At 42.5% G+C, this 18190-nt stretch overlaps 1 protein-coding gene across 1 annotated transcript in view; it reads left to right on the forward strand.

Moving 5' to 3' along the window:
* SHROOM3 (shroom family member 3) overlaps positions 1–18190 on the forward strand; it is a 263685-nt gene that overhangs the window by 209892 nt on the left and 35603 nt on the right. The window contains exon 5 of the mRNA XM_084855398.1: positions 652–783. Within this exon, the coding sequence (XP_084711524.1) occupies positions 652–783 (132 nt within the window). The remainder of the gene's footprint in view (positions 1–651; positions 784–18190) is intronic.

The following is an 18190-nucleotide window of genomic DNA, read 5'->3' on the forward strand; positions in this document are numbered from 1 at the left end:
GCCAATGGTCTGACTCGGTATAAGGCAGGTTCCTGTGTTCCTATGTCTAAGTATATAACTGTGCTATCTAATGTATTTTCATAAAAAGAGATGAGTTATTGTATCCTGGATGTTTATTATTAAATTATTTTTTTATTATTAAATTTATTAATTGCCCATCTGGCTGGTCACCCAGCCACCCTGGGCGATGTACAACATACAATAAAAGCAGTTTAAAACAATAAAATTCTACAATAAAAACATTTTCTAAAATACCCTAACCCACCCCAAATGCCTGCCTGAACAACAGCGTTTTTAATGCACGACGGAAGCTCATTAAAGAGGGGGCATGACGGAGTTCCCTAGGGAGGGAGTTCCACAGAGTGGGGGCCACCACAGAAAAGGCCCTCTCCCCAGTCCCCACCAGTCTAGCTGTCCTGGCTGATGGGACAGAGAGAAGGCCATCCGAGGCTGATCTTGTTAAGCGGCCTGTCTGGTGCTGCTGGAGGTGCTCCTTAAGATAGGCTGGGCCGGAACCATATAGGGTTTTAAAGGTCAAAACCAACACCTTGAATTTGGCCAGGAAAACAACTGGTAACCAGTGCAACTCCTTCAGCACTGGAGTGGAATATACTCTCAAACATCTTTGCTTTGGTTTATGTCTTTTCCCAGGGATACATTTGCAGCAAAGGGACATACTGACATTACAGCTTCCCGTTCCCTCAGTTCAGAGTGTCTCAGGTCTGACTTGCAATACAGCAAAACACCATGGTCAGGTGGAGTTAAACTACGGCTAAAGAACAGGTGAGGGGGGTTAAATTTCTGCAGACACAAAGCCTCGTCTTCTTTCTTCCATACTCTAGTCCTCACTCTCCCTAGACAAGTTATTGTTGATCATTTTTTTTGTCTTGGTTGGTAGATGACTGGATAAGGCAGTATTCGAGAAATTTGGGAGCCATAAATAAACCCAGAATGAGAAAGGATCCAGAGGAGAGAGCTTCCAGTAACAGAATGTGCAGCCATATCTTATACATGTCTGTTCTTCTGACATACTTCTGAGTAAACAGTCTTCCCCTGTTACCTCCTGCTTCCACCTTCCTCCCCTCCCACCATGCTCTGTAAAGCACCATGTACATGGGTAGCACTATATAAATAATAATGTCCCACTGATTTCAGCTAGAACTTTAAAGCACATTTCCATGGGTTGTATCCAAAGTTAGCCCTACTTAGAGTAGGACCACTGAAATGAATGGAACTTAAGTTAGATTAATATTAGATACAAGTACAACCCCATAGGATTGCAGCCTCAGGTGGTCCCTGTAAGCCATGTACGCTTCTTATGGACATTTGCTTAGGTCCAGTCTGTATGTTACCTACATTATGCCTTGACTACTTCTTTGTGGTGACTTCCCACTCCAGTCTTGTATTACCCAAGACTGTTTATCATGTGATTCCTTCGTATGGCATGGAGAGTTTTCTTGACAGCACCAGCTGCCCTGTTGGGAAGGCTAATAAGGAAACACCTCACACAGTAGGAAGAAGTAGGGATGGAAGAATTTGTCTATTTTGGTTTCCCAGTTTTCCAATTTTAAGTTCGGTTCATTCTGAACATTGACAGTTTTTAAAGTATATGTGAAAATTCATAAGCATTTTTGTGCATATTTTTCCTAATACATGCATTTTTGTATGCATTTTTGCCTAATATATACATTTGTTGCAAGCAGTTTGCCTAATATAATTAGGAATTTTAGGATTTTTTCTAATTTGGGTTTTTTTTAACATTATTTTCCCTAATATATGCTTTTTTGTATGCATTTTTTGCCTGGAGAACTGTATTGCAAAATTTGGTGAAGTGCAAATTTTGAAGGGTAACTGAATTTTGGTTCACATAATGGCTCAAAGGTGGAAAATTAATTAAGTTCACATTAAAATAAAAACTGAATAAATTTCTCCATAGGCAGGAGTTGCATGGTAGTCAGTAGCAGACAAATAAGACATCATGAGGAAGTAGCCAGGGTTGTAAGTAAGTTAACCCATAGACCAACCCTTGTCCAGAAGCTGGTTGCTGTTTGGCAGAAGAGGTGATGATAACTAGTGTTCCATCCTATAGACCTTTGTAACTGCAACAGTGTTGTAAATGTCTGTGGACTTCATACATTCTGTATGCTCTGTAATCTGGATCCTTCTTTATTTTGGGAGCTTGAAGGAACACTGAAATATCCTTGCAGATGAGAACATGATGGCTGTTCCCTTATTGTATGTCAGAGCAGTAGCATGATGCCCCCTCCCAGGTGGCGAGATAAATATAAAGTACTATATGAAAAATTAAATGGAACTGGCCCGGCCTGGTTAAGGAGGAGGTTGCGATGCTATGTTATATCTGGGCCAAATCCTCTTGGTGTATATAACCAGCGCTCTTATCAAGTCCCATCTCTTCTGGAGGAGGAAAACAATCAGCAAGGCACTACTTATGGCAGGGCAATTACAACACTTGCTCTAAGGTTCTTCCCAGCCAGTCATACTTTTACAGCACAGTGCCAGAGAGAGGAGAAGGAAGCAAAGTCAGATGTGCTGTGGACAAAGCAAAACTTTAAGAAATTGGTGATAGTTCTTTGGAGCTCACTTGGTAGAAGAACAACTGGGAACCGACTTGCTGAGATCCAGGTTACTGATGTTTCTAAATACGTCTGGCTGATAGAACACTAATCGGGTGTGATTTGGTTGTTTTCCAATTTCCTTTCCTCTTTTTAAAAAGTTATTTCGCTTACTCTTTTGCGTCTTCTGTCTCCACCCCCCCTTTTCCTTTTAGAGAAATAATTTTGATTGTATAATCGGGATGATCCAATTTAATGGGATAGCTGGAGTTCGGAATACAAGATTCTGTATTATTGCCAGTGATTCAGCTAGATGATGCTCTAGTCTCTTGCTACCCTACAATTCTAAGGCCATGATCCAAATAAGTATTTTATGTGTGAATACCGGCACTGCACCAGCTTCCCACATTTTCTTTGACATTTTGTCTGCAGTAGCTCCTACTAGTAAGGAGGCAAGCCATTTTTGCACGGAACAGCCGCTTTCCTCTTTGGCATTGGGAGCTGCAAAGAAAGCTTCAAAAGAACCATTGCCTGCCTTGCATTAATTACTACTTTGGATTACAGTCTATGTTCCCTGTATTGTATTTTTTGGTTGTTGCTGCTGCTGCTGCAGTTGTTGCATTTAGTGTGTGTGGTGTAGGGTTCTTAGAGAATGAGTGACACAGAGGAAGAAAGGAGAGGCCTTAAATTGTAGCAGTATATATGGATAAGAAAGAACTTTACAACCAAAAGGTAAATAAAAAGAATTGCTTTACCTAATTTGTCCCCCTGCCTCCTCTCCATTGCAGGATATCCTGGTTCTGTCTTTGTGTGCATATTTTCTTTCCTGTAGTCACTCCTCCACGTTTTCTTTTCCCGTGTCTAAATATGTTGGCAGCACCTGGCTCTCAGGATGCATGAGTGGAGTTTCCTTGTCTGTCACACCCCACAGTTATGTTTTTACATTTTTTCAAAGCTTCTGTACACTCACAGAGCATGCTTTTTTAAAAGCCAAATAAAAGGAATTCCCTCATGCAGATGCTGTGAATACCCACAATTTCTTACCCAATAGAAAAAGTCACATATTTACTTTTGTAAGTAAGTGTCCTGAACGGGCAACAAGTTTGGCTCAGAGGCTGGGATCTCAAGGGCCAAACAATGACCCAGTTTGCATGTTATCCACAAGGCATGGTTAACTTCTTCACACACTGCATAGTCAAATTATGGAATTCGCTACCACGAGACGTAGTGATGGCCACCAATTTGGATGGCTTCAAAAGGGAGTTAGACACATTCCTGGAGGCAAATGGCTACTAGTCCTGATGGCTATATAGCTACGTCTAGTATCAGAGACAGTATGACCAGTTGCTGGGGAACATGGGTGGGAGGGTGCTGTTGCCCTCATGTCCTGCTTGTGGGTTTCCCGTCGACAGCTGGTCAGCCACTGTGAACAGAATGCTGGACTAGATGGACCCTTGGTCTGATCCAGCAGGGCTGTTCTTATGTTTTTACGTTATTGAAAATGCAGCAGGAGCATGTTTGTTGGTTCCCATGTGCCCACCTGCTCTCGCTGTGATAAACAACCTAGCAACATCCCATCTCTCGGTTATTTATCGTGACGTCTGAATCCAGAACTCTGGGTTCTTGGAGGAAGAACAACCCATGGATTCAACCATGGGTTCAAACAACCCATAGGTTGTTTATTGCAGCAGGTTTGGACACGTGCGGGGGAACCAGCCCGCATGCATGCTTCCACTGCGTTTTCAACAACTCACAGTTCATTAACTGTGGGCTGTGGATGAGGTCACTTAATTGAGCATACCCAAAAGTTATTTGGGCTTGCTTATCTTTCTCAAATGGCAACCACCTCCTTGCCGCATGGCAGTTGAGGAGGCTTTCAAAAGCAGTTTTTGATATGGGATGAGAGGGTTCTGCCATATAAAGAAAAAAAAAAGGTAAGCCTATGGGCATACCGAAAATAGCTTTTTGGATCCTAGCCAGGCTGAGCAGCTAAGCCTGTTTTGGATAATCCTATGTATGCTGCTCACAACAATGATCTGGTTCTGTATTGCAAGAGCAGCATATCTGCTTTCACAGACAAAAGTACTGGACCTGTGATGCTTGCATTAGAGAAGGCAAAAATATCTGCAGAAATAAAAGGCCAGGTTTTGCATATGGCCATTGCCTGATGATTTTAATGCAAGATGACACAGGTCAGAAGGTGCTTTAGATGTGCGTTGGAGCACGATGAACAGCTAATGTAGCCGCCCTTTGCAGCAAAGACTTTGCAGCAAAGAGAAATTCACTCCTTTCTGTGTGCATAATAGTTTCAGCCTTGAGGATATAAAAGTTTTGTTCACATGATGACTGAAAGAAGTGGCCTTTGGGGTCTGTGTTTCCTTTGGCCTTAACTTTGCTTCTTTGTTCTATGTAGATGACAATTCCTACACTTGTTTATTTACAGGACTTCTAAACAGCCTTATTTATTTATTTATTCTAAAAAAACATTCAGCCATATACAAAATACATTTAAAAAACAGTATTCAAAAATCTTGAACAATGTTTTTATGAAGCAGGTAGGAATTATAAAACACCTGCTGAATTTTTAAAAAAATATGTGCTTGAAAAAACACAAGCTGAGGGCCAAATCCGATATGATGATAAACATGTGACCAGCAGTGAAGATGCCAGCTGGGGAACTATCTTTGGAGCATCCAGTAGAGCTTCCCTCGGGATAGCAAGGAATTTGAAAGAATTACCATGTTCCAAGGTGGTGGGATTTTTGGTCACTGTCAGTGACATGTGACTGTGGACATATTGGATAACTAGCCATACACATTTTGGTGTGTTGGGGGCAGACATCACCCTCATAACCGTAGAGAAGAGTATGATTGAAGGGGACTTGTATGCATATATACAATATGCAACTTTAATAAATAGTGAAATGCCCAATGTGTTTTGGTGGAGAGATGCTACCATTAGAAATAATCAATGAATTCAATTCTTGTGCCCCTGAGGATTTCATTACTTTATTAAAATTCCATATATAAGACCATATATAAGACCATATATAAAACCACACATGCACCCCGCCCCCCAAGTGTACCATTTTGAGGCTTGCCATTTTTTTGGTTGTTTTGTTATCCCGTTGACGTGATTGAAGTAGCTCTGGAGGATTGTGGCCCTGGTAAACACCTGCCTGGAATCCACCCTGTGTCCGCAGCGTGGATGGATGGTATTTTGCTGGGAACGTAGGTTGCAAACAGGAAGTAGCTTTGCTACAGAAGAATGTTTGAGTAGGAGGGAATTCCAGGCTCTGCCGCCGTAATCTTGGCCATTGACTGCAGACATGCCTCTCATTTACTTGTGTAAACAGAGAAAGATTAATGATGTGGTGTGGCGTTGTGTGAAACTGAGTAAAGGATAAATAGCTTGTTTTCAGTCTACTGGGAACTTGAGGAGTTTATGGCCAGGCAAAATCCAGCATGTTCTGTTTAACTTCACTTTGGCCAAGGTTCCTGTCTTGTCCCTTTGCAAGTAGACCATTGTGTGGGTTTTAGATTGAAAAAGGAGGTGTAAGCACACTAATATGTATATGTCCTCATGCCATTTCATCTTGCCTTCCATTGCCATTACTGGAACAAAGAATGACTCCACCTTATTTGTGTAATTTATTCCAATAGCAGAGCATGTGTTTTCTAATTACAACAGTTGGGGTATTTTTTTAAAAAAATATTTGTATGCATGAACACATCTAAATGTGTTCCTTGTCTGCGACCCTGGGGCAACACTTGTGGGCTGTTTTCAGGGCCACCATCTAGGGGGGTGGGGCAGACATTCAGCTCCTCCTCCCCCACCACCTGTGTTCCAGCTCCAATTGCAATAATTCTTCAGAGGTAAACACTTGAAAATATCTGACCAATTCACTGGTTATAACTGCTGCTGAGTGATTATGTGCTAGGTGTACTAGGTGTGTGTTTTAGGTAGAGGTGAAAATCCCTTCAATTCAAATACAGAAATGACTGACTTATATTGATAACAATGTTGCTATATTGCACTTTTATATAAGCAAGAGCAGGGCTTTGGACCTAGCTGTATTTGCCTCTCCCTCCCTCAAAATCTCTTCCCCAGCCCCTTAAATCTGAAAGGGCACCTCTGAAAGTGGTACTATTTTCAGTGAATAATGCTGTGCTTATCACAGTTCCCTTCCAGCCCAGTCCTGGCATATAGTTTAGGTTCCCTGGCATTTTGGAAACCTAAAAATACATCTTTAGGAAGGAAGAATCAAGCTGCAATTGCTCGGCCTAGTCCCCACCATGCTATTGTCAGAACCATGGCTTCATCTTAATCGCAAGAAACATTTTTGGAGAGGATTGAGACTGTGTGCAAATGAAATCCTAATAGGCTTTTTAGTGCTTTAGTTTTCACTCACCTGCAGAAACTGTAGTGATGCCTCTGCTCCTTTTCGGTGTGTGGGTGTTGGTAGAAGTATGTAAAGGCAGCCTGAAATGCAGTGGGCTGAATGCAAGCCACCCCTAATTAGGTAGATAGCAGTACCCTGATTCAAGCTTCCCAACCACTCCAAACTTCAGCACTGCTATCAGCGTTGACAGCATGAACCCTCTTGTTGGGCACCTTGGCACTTGTAGCAGCATAGAGACAGTCCACTGCTTCACATCCTCCTCTCTGGATCAGGGCCACTCTGGAGAAAGGCAATGCATAACACAGGAAGAATTAGCTTTAGATCTCAAGATGTAGAAGATATCTTGCTTATTTGTTGATTCTCTATTGTCCTCATTTATGATTTAAAGCCTCAGCCAAGAACTTAAAATCCAACAATATACTTCAAACTAGACTAGAAATTATATAGCTAAAACAATCCTACATCCTATAAGAAGAGAGTACTGTAGGCAAGTTTCAAATAATTTAATCAAATAATGACTTTATGCCTTGCTTGTTGCTAGCTTGAGTTGAAGAAGCTTATGATTTTGGAGAATGAACTGTTAGGATGTTATACAGGGAAAGAAGATGTGCTAATGCTGGTAATCATTTGAAAGGAAAATATTTGTTTTTATGTAATCTGTTTTGCAGTAGCAACTAGATTGGCTAGATTTATCTAAAAAGATGCCTCCAGTTAATTGAGCAACACGGGGGGGGGGCTGTATTGTTAATTATTTTTCATAGAATCGTAGAATAGTAGGGTTGGAAGGGGCCTACAAGGCCATCCAGTCCAACCCCCTGCTCAATGCAGGAATCCAAGTCAGAGCATCCCTGACAGATGGCTGTCCAGCCTCATCTTGAATGCCTCCAGTGTGGGAGAGCCCACCACCTCCCTAGGTAATTGGTTCCATTGTCATATTGCTCTAACAGTCAGGAGGATTTCCTGATGTTCAGCCAGAATCTGGCTTCCTGTCACTTGGGCCCATTACTCCATGTCCTGTATTCTGGGATGCTTGAGAAGAGATCCTGGCCTTCCTCTCTGTGACAACCTTTCAAGTCCTTGAAGAGCACTATCATCTCTCCCCTCAGTCTTCTCTTCTCAAGGCTAAACATGCCCAGTTCTTTCAGTCTCTCTTCATAGGGCTTTTTCTCCAGTCCCCTGATCGTCTTTGTTTCCCTCCTCTGAACACTCTCCAGCTTGTCTGCACCCTTCTTAAAGTGCAGCGCCCAGAACTGTACACAGTACTCCAGATGAAGCCTAACCGGTGCTGAGTAGAGGGGAACTAGTACTTCCCAGGATTTGGAAGCTATGCTTCTATGAATGCAGCCCAAAAGAGCATTTGCCTTTTTTGCAGCCACATCACATTGTTGGCTCATATTCAGCTGGTGATCGACAACAATTCCAAGATCCTTCTCGCTTGTAATGTTGTTGAGCCACGTATCCCCCATCTTGTAACTGTGCATTTGATTTCTTTTTCCTAGGTGCAGAACTTGGCATTTATCCCTATTAAATGTCATTTTGTTGTTTTCTGCCCAGCGGTCCAGTCTATCCAGATCACTTTGAATTTTGTTTCTGTCTTCCAAAGTATTAGCTATCCTGCCCAGTTTTGTGTCATCTGCACATTTGATCAGCATTCCCTGCACCTCCTCCTCCTCCAAGTCATTCAGAAAAATGTGGAAGAGCACTGGGCCCAGGACTGAGCCCAGCGGTACCCCGCTTGTTACCTCTCCCCAGTTTGAGATGATCCCATTGATAAGCACCCTTTGAGTCCGGTAAGCACTCTTTGAATATTTATTTTTTTAAAACCCTCCAGATACTAGTTGCCATCTTAGAAGAGGCATTCTCCCTTCTTTTTGCACAAGGGGAATGCCTATCCAAGACATTGTCTCCTGCATCACACAAATGGATCATCTGAAAACAAAGTAATGTTCTCCCCCCACTGCAGAAATATTGTTTTATCCCTATGCAGATTTAATCAATCAGTTAAAACAAATACAATTAACCAGTTAATGTATGACAGACATAATAACCATCTCCAAGGTTATTTATAGAGTTAGATGATATCCAAGGTATTTTTATAGCACTAGACTTCTACAAGCATTTATGTGAACAAAAAATTGGGTCCATGCATATCCTGTTTCCCAAAAGGAAAGCAATCATTTCTTTCACACCTGATCATCTTGAAAACTTTTGTAGTTGCTATGCTATCAGATTCACAGGACTACTTGAGGCAGTCCAAATTTTATTGGATGAGTTCCACTTTGACTCATCATAAGTTATGGTAGGCTTTCACTGCTTATACATGTCAAACTGCAGAATACAATGGATGCTCTTTGCAAAGAAACTATGCCAATTAATCTTGAGCCCATCCAACAGAAGTTAAGCATTTTGATGATTTCTGCAGGCAGATTAAGCATGTCCTTAGCATTCTCCCATTGAAAGTGTTGAGATTCTGGCTTGTTCCTTCCTCTTTTTTTTCCTTTCCCAAGCATTTTACAGTATTTTGTCACTAACGACAACCCGGATGAAAAAGTATTCCAAGGAATTGTAGTGAACTTTTGCAGTGATTTATCATTTCTGTGTGCAGAGGAGGCTGCAATTGTAGCCTGCTAGATCAACTCAAAGAAGACTCGTGCTTTAATCATGGGTTCTGCTGTATAGCTTTCCGCCCCTTGTATATACTCCCCCGAAGCTGACACTGAAAGCAGTCATCAGCTTTTCTCCCCCTTCCCCCCAATTCCATTTTCTTCTCTTGCGCTGTAAGGCTCAAGTCAGTAGATAATTCCTTGCAGATGTGTGTTTTCCCACTCATCAATATGCCTGCTATCACAAGACCTCGGATATGGTGGGTTAAGGAAACTTAGGTTTGATGTTTCCAAGTAAAGCAAGAAATAGAGCTTCTTGGAATGTTCACTACTGAGTACATTAATTCAAAAAGAGGCAAGAGGAGGAATAAGGAAGAGGAAGAAACAGCCTAGGGCCAAATACCAAGCGCATTTGATATTGCTTTGGCCAGACGTTTGCTGTCAAAAATGCTGATGAATGGCACAAGGCAACTTCATATCTGCCAATATTTTATATCCAGAACAGGGAGACTTAGGCTGCAGGGGTGAAAGATGAAAATACAGCCTGATCCCTAAAAAGGTTTAAGCGCAGAAGTAAGCCTTGCTGCACTTAGTTGGCTTGCTTCTGAGTGGACATGCGTGTAGATCAGGCCAAAGGGCCATTTTTTACACACAATTCTTAAATAGGGTTGTGTGTGTTTTTCCCTTCCATTTACTGGATCTGTAATTTCAGTGTAATTCTTGCAATGACTAGAATATGAAATGGATTTTAAAATGGCACATTCCTGCTTTCTGCTCTGCCTAAGGATATCCACACATGTACCCAAAAAAAGTTTGAGAAAAACGGGTATCTTTAGCTTTGTGTGTGAAACTGCTCTTGGATACATGCCTGCCTCCTCCACCTCTGACTTTGCCCCAGATCCCAACATTTTCCCAGACTTTTTAACTTTTAATTTCAAGATTATTTTAGCGCAATCCTGTGCATGTTTAGACGTTTCTGTCTAAACATGCACAGGATTGCGCTCTAAAAGAATCTAAAAGTCCTACAACTTTTAAGCATGTTCCAGAGTTGTAGGGCTTTTTTCTGTCCAAGCCTGCATAGGATTGTGTCCTTAGTGATATATCTTGAGACATTTTTAAAGTTTTAAGATTTCTGAAGCTGCTGTAAGTTTTATTATATTGTCCTCTGCTGCTGGTTTTTATGCTGTATTCAGATTTTATGGTCTTACTTTTTATGTATCTGTTTTTCTTTGTTGTAAGCTGCCCCAAGAATCTTTGCTAGTAGAATGTGTATAAATAGCATTAAATGAATGAATGAATGAATGAATGAATGAATGAATGAGGCCTCTGAGGTCTCCTCCCACTTCATGCTGGGAGAGACACCTGCCAGTTCAGAACTGGTGCCTTGCATCCTGCTTTAGGCCTGGGTAGTGCCACTTCCTGAGCGACGTTGCTCAGAGGCATCACTGGTCACTTTTTTATAATTTAAGCTTTGGTTGCTGTGTTGCTGACATGGATGTGTTCCAAGAGAGGCTGAAGATAGCCAGAAACAAAGGAGGCAGCCTGGGATGGAGTCTGTAGGCGAGACAGGAAACGAAACCATCTTCACCATTCCTGTGATTGAAGGACAGAAAAGGAGATAGTGGGATGGGGCCAGGTCAGATAACAGGAGCATTGCTGGGGCCTCAGCCCTGAATCTGTTTCTCAGGGCCCTGGCTCTATTCCACAGAGCCCTGAGTGTTTATTGGTACTAATAGAAGTGGGTTTTTTTCTCAGCTAAATTGCCATTAAGCAAGGGGGATTGAAGCTGAGAAGGGAAGGGTTGACTCTCCCCTTTCCACTAGCTGCCATGTGCTTCCCCCCAAAAATCTTCCCCTGCATGGCAAGTAAGTTTAGGGGGGAAAAACCTTTTCCATTGGTTTGGGATGATCTGGATCAGGGTGCAAATTAATTGGAGAATTTATTTTATTTGATGTGGTTTCAATGAGAAATTAACTGGCTGGCTTTGCCTCCTGTGAAATTTAAATAAATCCTAGTAATTATTTCTAGAGATAAATGAGCATATGCAGATCTGTCTCCTGAAGGCCTGGGCCCTGAATCTTTTAAGTGCCTAGCAACATCCCTGCCAGGGAACCATACAGAACAGTAGTGAGAAGGCAGTAGGCTGGGCAATAGTTTGGAAGCTCAAGACAGCCAGCTTCTGTAAGAAGCAAGTTGCTAGAGTCAGCTGAGGGAACATAGCAAGCCTTGGAGCTATATAGCAGGCAGTGACATGGGATTGGCTCTCCTGCATCACCTGATCCCTCAGCTCAGGAGTATTCTGTCTGTATGCTGACTTGAATTGCCTGCAGTTTGCTCTGCTGATCTGCAGAGGGCCTCCCTGCACAGGCAGCAGGGAATTGGTGTTTGATTGACCCACAGGGCTCCCAGTTTGAGCCATGCAGCACCCGACATGTATGGGAAGACAGTGCAAGTGTTTTGTGTGGTGCGAGTTCATGGGTTGGGCAGCCATGGAAGAAACACCCTTGCTTGACAGAAGAATTTCCTGTGATTAAATCTTTAGCTGCTTGCATCTGACCCCAAGCGCCCCACATGAACAGCAGCAGAAGAAGAAGTCATGCAAAATAAGGACATTTGTGAAAGTGTGCTTCATTTGCATAATGTATATAAATCACTAAATTTTATTAATTTTACAATATATTTATCCCAGTAGAATTTGACCTTCAGATTACCCCCACATTGATTGGATAAATGCACGTTCCAGCCACAAAAAAGAGGTTAAATTTCTCGATGCCCTAAATGATTGTGCTCTAGAACAGTTGGTCGTGGAACTGACCAGAGGGGAGGCAACCATGGATTTAATCCTAAATGGTGTCACCCAGGACCTAGTATGAGATGTAAATGTTGTTGAACCACTTGGAAACAGTGATCACAGTACTATCAGATTTAATATATATTTACGTGAGAAATTGCCCAGGGAGTCCAACACAATCACATTTGACTTCAAAAGAGGAAACTTCTCTAAAATGAGGGAACTGGTGAAAAGGAAATTAAAAGGGAGAGTCAAGAGGATTAAATCCCTTCAGAATCCTTGGAGATTACTCAAAACCACAATAATGCCCAGCTAAAATTTATACCACAAGTTAAGAAAAGTAGCACCAAGTCCAAGAGGTCACTGACATGGTTAAAGAGCAGTGTCAAAGAGTCTATTAGAAAAAAGAGGGCTTCCGTCAGAAAAATGGAAGTCTTGCCCAAGTGAGGAAAACAAAAGGGAGCACAAGCTTCCACAAAGGTGATGCAAGCAAACAATAAGAGATGCAAAAAAGCATTTTGAAGAGCAAATCGCTAACAACATCAAGGCCAGCAATAAAGAATTGTTAAATATATCAGAAGCAGAAAACCAGCTAGGGAGGTAGTTGGACTATTGGATGACAGTGGAGTTAAAGGAGTACTGAAGGGGGACAAGGAGATTGCAAAGAAGCTGAATGAATTCTTTTCATCTGTCTTCACTGCAGAAGATATAGGACAGATACCTGTGCCTGAATTGATGTTTTCAGGAAGGGAGTCTGAGGAACTGAGGCAAACAGTGGTGACAAAAGATGAAGTTCTCAACCTTACTGATAAATTGAAAGTAAATAAATCACTGGACCCAGATGGTATCCATCCCAGAGTTTTCAAAGAATTCAGATATGAAGTTGCTGACCTTCTAACCAAAATATGCAACATGTCCCTAAGATCAGCCTCTATACCAGAGGACTGGAAGATGGCCAATCTAACACCAATTTTCAGAAAGGGATCCAGAGGGGATCTGGGAAATTACAGGCCTGTTAGCTTAACATCTGTCCTGGGTAAATTGGTTGAAGTCATTATTAAAGATGAAATTAGTTAAGCATATAGAAGGACAAGACCTGCTGAAAAAGAATCAACACGGCTTCCACAAAGATACGTCTTGTCTCACTAACCTTTTGGAGTGCTTTGAGAATGTCAATAACCATGCAGTGTCAATAACCAGGGGTGATCCAGTAGATGTTGTTTACTTGGATTTCCAAAAGGCTTTTGACAAAGTCCCTCACCAAAGACTCCTGAGCAAACTTAGCAGTCATGGAATAAGAGGAGAGGTCTTCTTATGAATCAGTAACTGGTTAAAGAACAGAAAGCAGAAGAGTAGGAATAAATGGTAAATTCACCCAATGGAAGGAAGTAAATAGTGGGATCCCACAGGGATCTGTATTAGGACCAATGCTTTTCAACCTGTTCATAAATGATCTGGAATTAGGAGTGAGCAGTTGAAGTGGCCAAGTTTGTGGATGACACCAAATTATTTAGGGTAGTTAAAACACAATGAGATTGTGAAGAGCTCCAGAAGGATCTCTCCAAACTGGGAGAATGGGCATCTAAATGGCAAGTGCAAGCAAGTGTAAAGTGATGAATGTTGGGGCGAAAAATCCCAACTTCAAGTATAGCCTGATGGGATCTGAACTAGCAGTGACCAACGATGAGAGATCTTGGGGTTGTGGTGGACAGCTCAATGAAGATGTCAACCCAGTTTGCGACTGCTGTAAAAAAAAAAAAAAAAGGCAAACTCCATGTTAGGCACAATTAGAAAAGGAATTGAGAATAAAACTGCCAAAATTATACTGCCCCTATACAAATCTATGGTGCAGCCACACTTGGAATACTGTGTCCAGTTCTAGTCACCAGACCTAGAAGAAGATACTGTAGAGCTGGAAAAAGTGCAGAAAAGGGCAACTAAAATGATCAAGGGGCTGGAGCATCTCCCCTATGAGAGAAGGCTACAACAGCTGGGATTGTTTAGCTTGGTAAAAAGGAAGATAAGGGGAGGCATGATAGAGGTGTACAAAATTATGCATGGTGTGGAGAATGTGGATAGGGAGACATTTTTCTTCTTCTCTCAAAATACTAGAACCCAGGGTCATCCCATGAAGCTGATTGGTGGGGGATTCAGGACAGAAAAAGAGAAGTACTTCTTCACACAGCGCATAGTTAAACTATGGAATTCGCTACCACAGGATGTAGTGATGGCCACCAATTTGGATGGCTTTAAAAGGGGGTTGGACAAATTCCTGGACGAAAAGGCTATCGGTGGCTGCTAGTCCTGGCTGTGTGCTCCCTCCAGTACCAGAGGCAGTGAGCCTATGTACACCAGTTGCTGGGGAACATGGGTGGGAGGGTGCTGTTGCAGTTATGCCCTGCTTGTGGGTTTCTGGCCGACAGCTGGTTGTCCATTGTGTGAACAGAATGCTGGACTAGATGGACCCTTGGTCTGATCCAGCATGGCTCTTCTTATGTTCTTGTTACCCCTTGGGTGCAGAATTGTGATTTATTCATTTTTCTTAGGATAGTGACTCTGTGTCTGTCTGTCTCTCTCTCTCTCACACACACACACACACACACACACTGATAAATTTGGCCCAGTCTCTGTGTTTGCTGTTGTTCTTGTGGTTCTTTTACCCTAAAGGAAGGTACATTCTGTTACAGAATCAAGTCTGCTTATTACACATAGTTAAACATTTGTCTTCAGATTAGTTTTTCTTCCATTTTGATTAATCTGTATTAACCACTTCGTGCTGAAGAAAGGATGAAATCACCCTGCATGTGGGTGATGTTTTATATTGTTCCTTTTCTTAAATAAAAAAGCAGTTGTGATGGACTAGTAAGGCCTGTTTATTTTGTATGCAAAACAGATGTCCTGGACAGACTGGTGCTCCTATCACTTCCATTTGTGATTCAGTTGCTTTGGCTATATCTGTATTAACATTCGCATTCAATTTATCATCCATTTTTATAATGCCACTAACATCTAGTTCAAATTATATCTAAAGCAGGATTAGGCAACCAGGTACTCTTCAGATGTTTTGGACTACAACTCCCGTAAACTCCAGCCAGCATGGCCAATGGTCAGAGATTATGGGAGTTGTAATCCCAAACATCTAGAGGGCACCAGTTTGCCTACTTCTGATCTAAAGTTTAAGCCATGGGTTAGATAATCACAATTAAACCAAGGCAAGACATGGCTCGTAAATTCCCCTCTCCTCTCTTCCTCTTTTCAGTGTGTTAGAAGGACAGTGAAAGCTTCTGCTTTCAGTTTGGATTAAACCGCAGTTTCTTGTTACATATGAGTCTGAGGAACTGTGGTTTATTCTAATTCTAGTTAGTTAAAACAAGTAAGTATCAAACCTTGGTTTGTTAATTAACTTCCCAGTATCAAGGGTCCAGTATCCTGAGAGCATCCTTTTTTTACTCTCTCATCTCTTCCTATTTACTCTCACACTTCCAACTCTACCCATGAAATTGGATGAACCATTAGTTTACTATTGTTAACATGAAGACCTTCCTTTGAAGTCAATGGGAGCCTTTTCCCTCAACTTCCAAATGGAAATGTAGGATCAGAATGCTCATGCCTAGGTTTCCATGCTGTCCCCATAAAAGCTCCCACACCAGTTCAGACGAACACAGTGCAAATCTTTACAATATGAGGGAACCCTGGGCTGTTTTAAATCATAGCTCTAATCCCATGACAGTGTAATCTACATTTTCTAGGCAAAGGTAGGTTATGGACACAATGCAAGGTTTTGCCCCACAGCTATTTTTTCTTGTTTCTTGGTTCAGATCCACAGCTTCATTATTTACTCATTACTTTGTTCTGGGGTTGTTTTAAAATATTATGGGCTTTAAGAAAACAAACAAACCCTGGCACTGCAACTCTCTTAACAGTCAGTTGCTGATAGCTTTGAGGGAGAGTGTGCTTTATTTCTGTCAAACAATGTGCTTGCTCAAGCAAGAAATCGGAGTGTCCTAGGTTTTGATTCAACCAGAACTACAAAGAAATCTTGTAAAATCCCTCAGGCTGCTGTGTGCTATGAGGAGACATCTTGAGGGTCTCTCTGAAGTTGAGGCTGTGAGTTGCTGAGTTAAATCCCATTCTGTCCACCTCCTAGCCAGCAGTGTTCAATTTCCTTATTTACTTGGCAGGGGAGTTAACAAAAGAACCCTGTTTTAAGGGCACCTACCTATGATATTTGATTTGCACAACTCCTCTTAAAAACCTTCAGCGCTTATTAATATGATTCTGTCAACAGAATGGGATGGCAAAGGGTAGGAGACTCATTCTTCTGGTGATGTTCAAATGTCTGATAGCTGAGACTCACTTTTTCTGAATTAAATGTGAAGGCATGCTTACTATGCAAAATATTTATATCCTGCCTCTCAACCACAATGTTTCTCAGTGTGATTAACAATAGTTTTTTTTTTACAAAACAACTGATATAAAATTAACAGACAAAAGTTGTCAATAAACCCGCCTCAGTCTTATAACTGAAAAGGCTGACACTTGGGATGTCTAAGGGTAAAAACTGCATACCCTGAGATAAGATGAGCTACTGTATTTCAGCATGAATAATTGTTCTGGGTCTGCCTTCTTAGAGTGAATGAGGGAGCAATCCTGTGTGGATCGATGGTTGCCTCCGACCCCGGGGGCAACCGCCTATCCAGTGCAGGGCAGGAGGAGTGGTGAGGAGTGGATCTCCTCCTCGCTCCCCCTGCCCTGCTTTTGCAGCTGGACAGCTGATTTTGGCTGTCTATCCACAGGACCTCGGGACATGGGGAGTGGCAGCTGGAAAGCACATAGGATGTGTCGTACTGGCATTTCTGACCTCCCAAGCCCGGCCCCGGGAACGCCCCGTTTTTGCCACCCCACTCTGCTCTTACGAGCGCAGAGCATGGGGCCAATCCTCACTGCCTACTAGGCGGTGCGGGGGGGGGGCTGGTTTTCCAGGAACTGACCTCAGAGCATGGGCTCCGAGGTCATTTCCCGGGAGCGACCTATCCTATGGCTGTCTAGCTGCTGACTAGCAGCCATAAGATTGCTCCCTAATTTCGTGAGATTTCTCCTTCCTATCATGCGTGGTGCAGAGATGTAGTAGAATTACCCACACCCAGAAGAGGCTGAGCGGAAGAAAGTAAGGCCAGATCAGTGAATTATTCAGAGCCATGACCGACAGTGACAGCAGGAGCTTTAATTAATCAGTTGTTACTTTTCTGTCCTACCCTTCCTCCAAAGAGCTAAGGGCAACATACATAGATACATACACCCTTGCTGTCAGCGGGCCCTAGCCGGCCTCTTTCAGTCTACTCCAGTAGCCAACTCCAGACACAGACAAAGGATTCTTTTCAAGGCTTTATTCCTTTTACAACTTAATAACTCTATCACCAGTGACTAAGCTATGAACAGCAGAGTAACCTATGCCCTGGGTTGGAAACAGTTGGTCCCCGTTTGAACAAGAATCACTTGCAGACCCTGAACTTATGGGCTAGGGAGAGCCCCTCCCCTTTTTCCTTGGATCCTCTGGATGCGACGGTTGTTTGCGCGCCAAACAGGCACTACGCCTCCTTTCCGTGCCCTCCATAGCTCGTTGCTCTTTGCGTCTGCGTCGAGCATCCAGCCAGCCCTCCTCCCGCGCTCTTTCACTCCCAGGACCTCTATCTATGTCTGGAATGCCAGCAGGAGGAATCTCTGCCAGCTGCAGGGCCTGGGAGGGATGAGCGCGCTCCTCTCCCACAGATGGCTGTTCCTCCTCAGAATCAGAACTGCTCTGAGTTTCTATGGGCTCAGT

Source organism: Heloderma suspectum, chromosome 5 (genome assembly GCF_057233095.1).
Source record: "Heloderma suspectum isolate Gila_16-S chromosome 5, 16-S_ref, whole genome shotgun sequence".
In the NCBI taxonomy this organism is placed as follows: Eukaryota; Metazoa; Chordata; class Lepidosauria; order Squamata; family Helodermatidae; genus Heloderma; species Heloderma suspectum.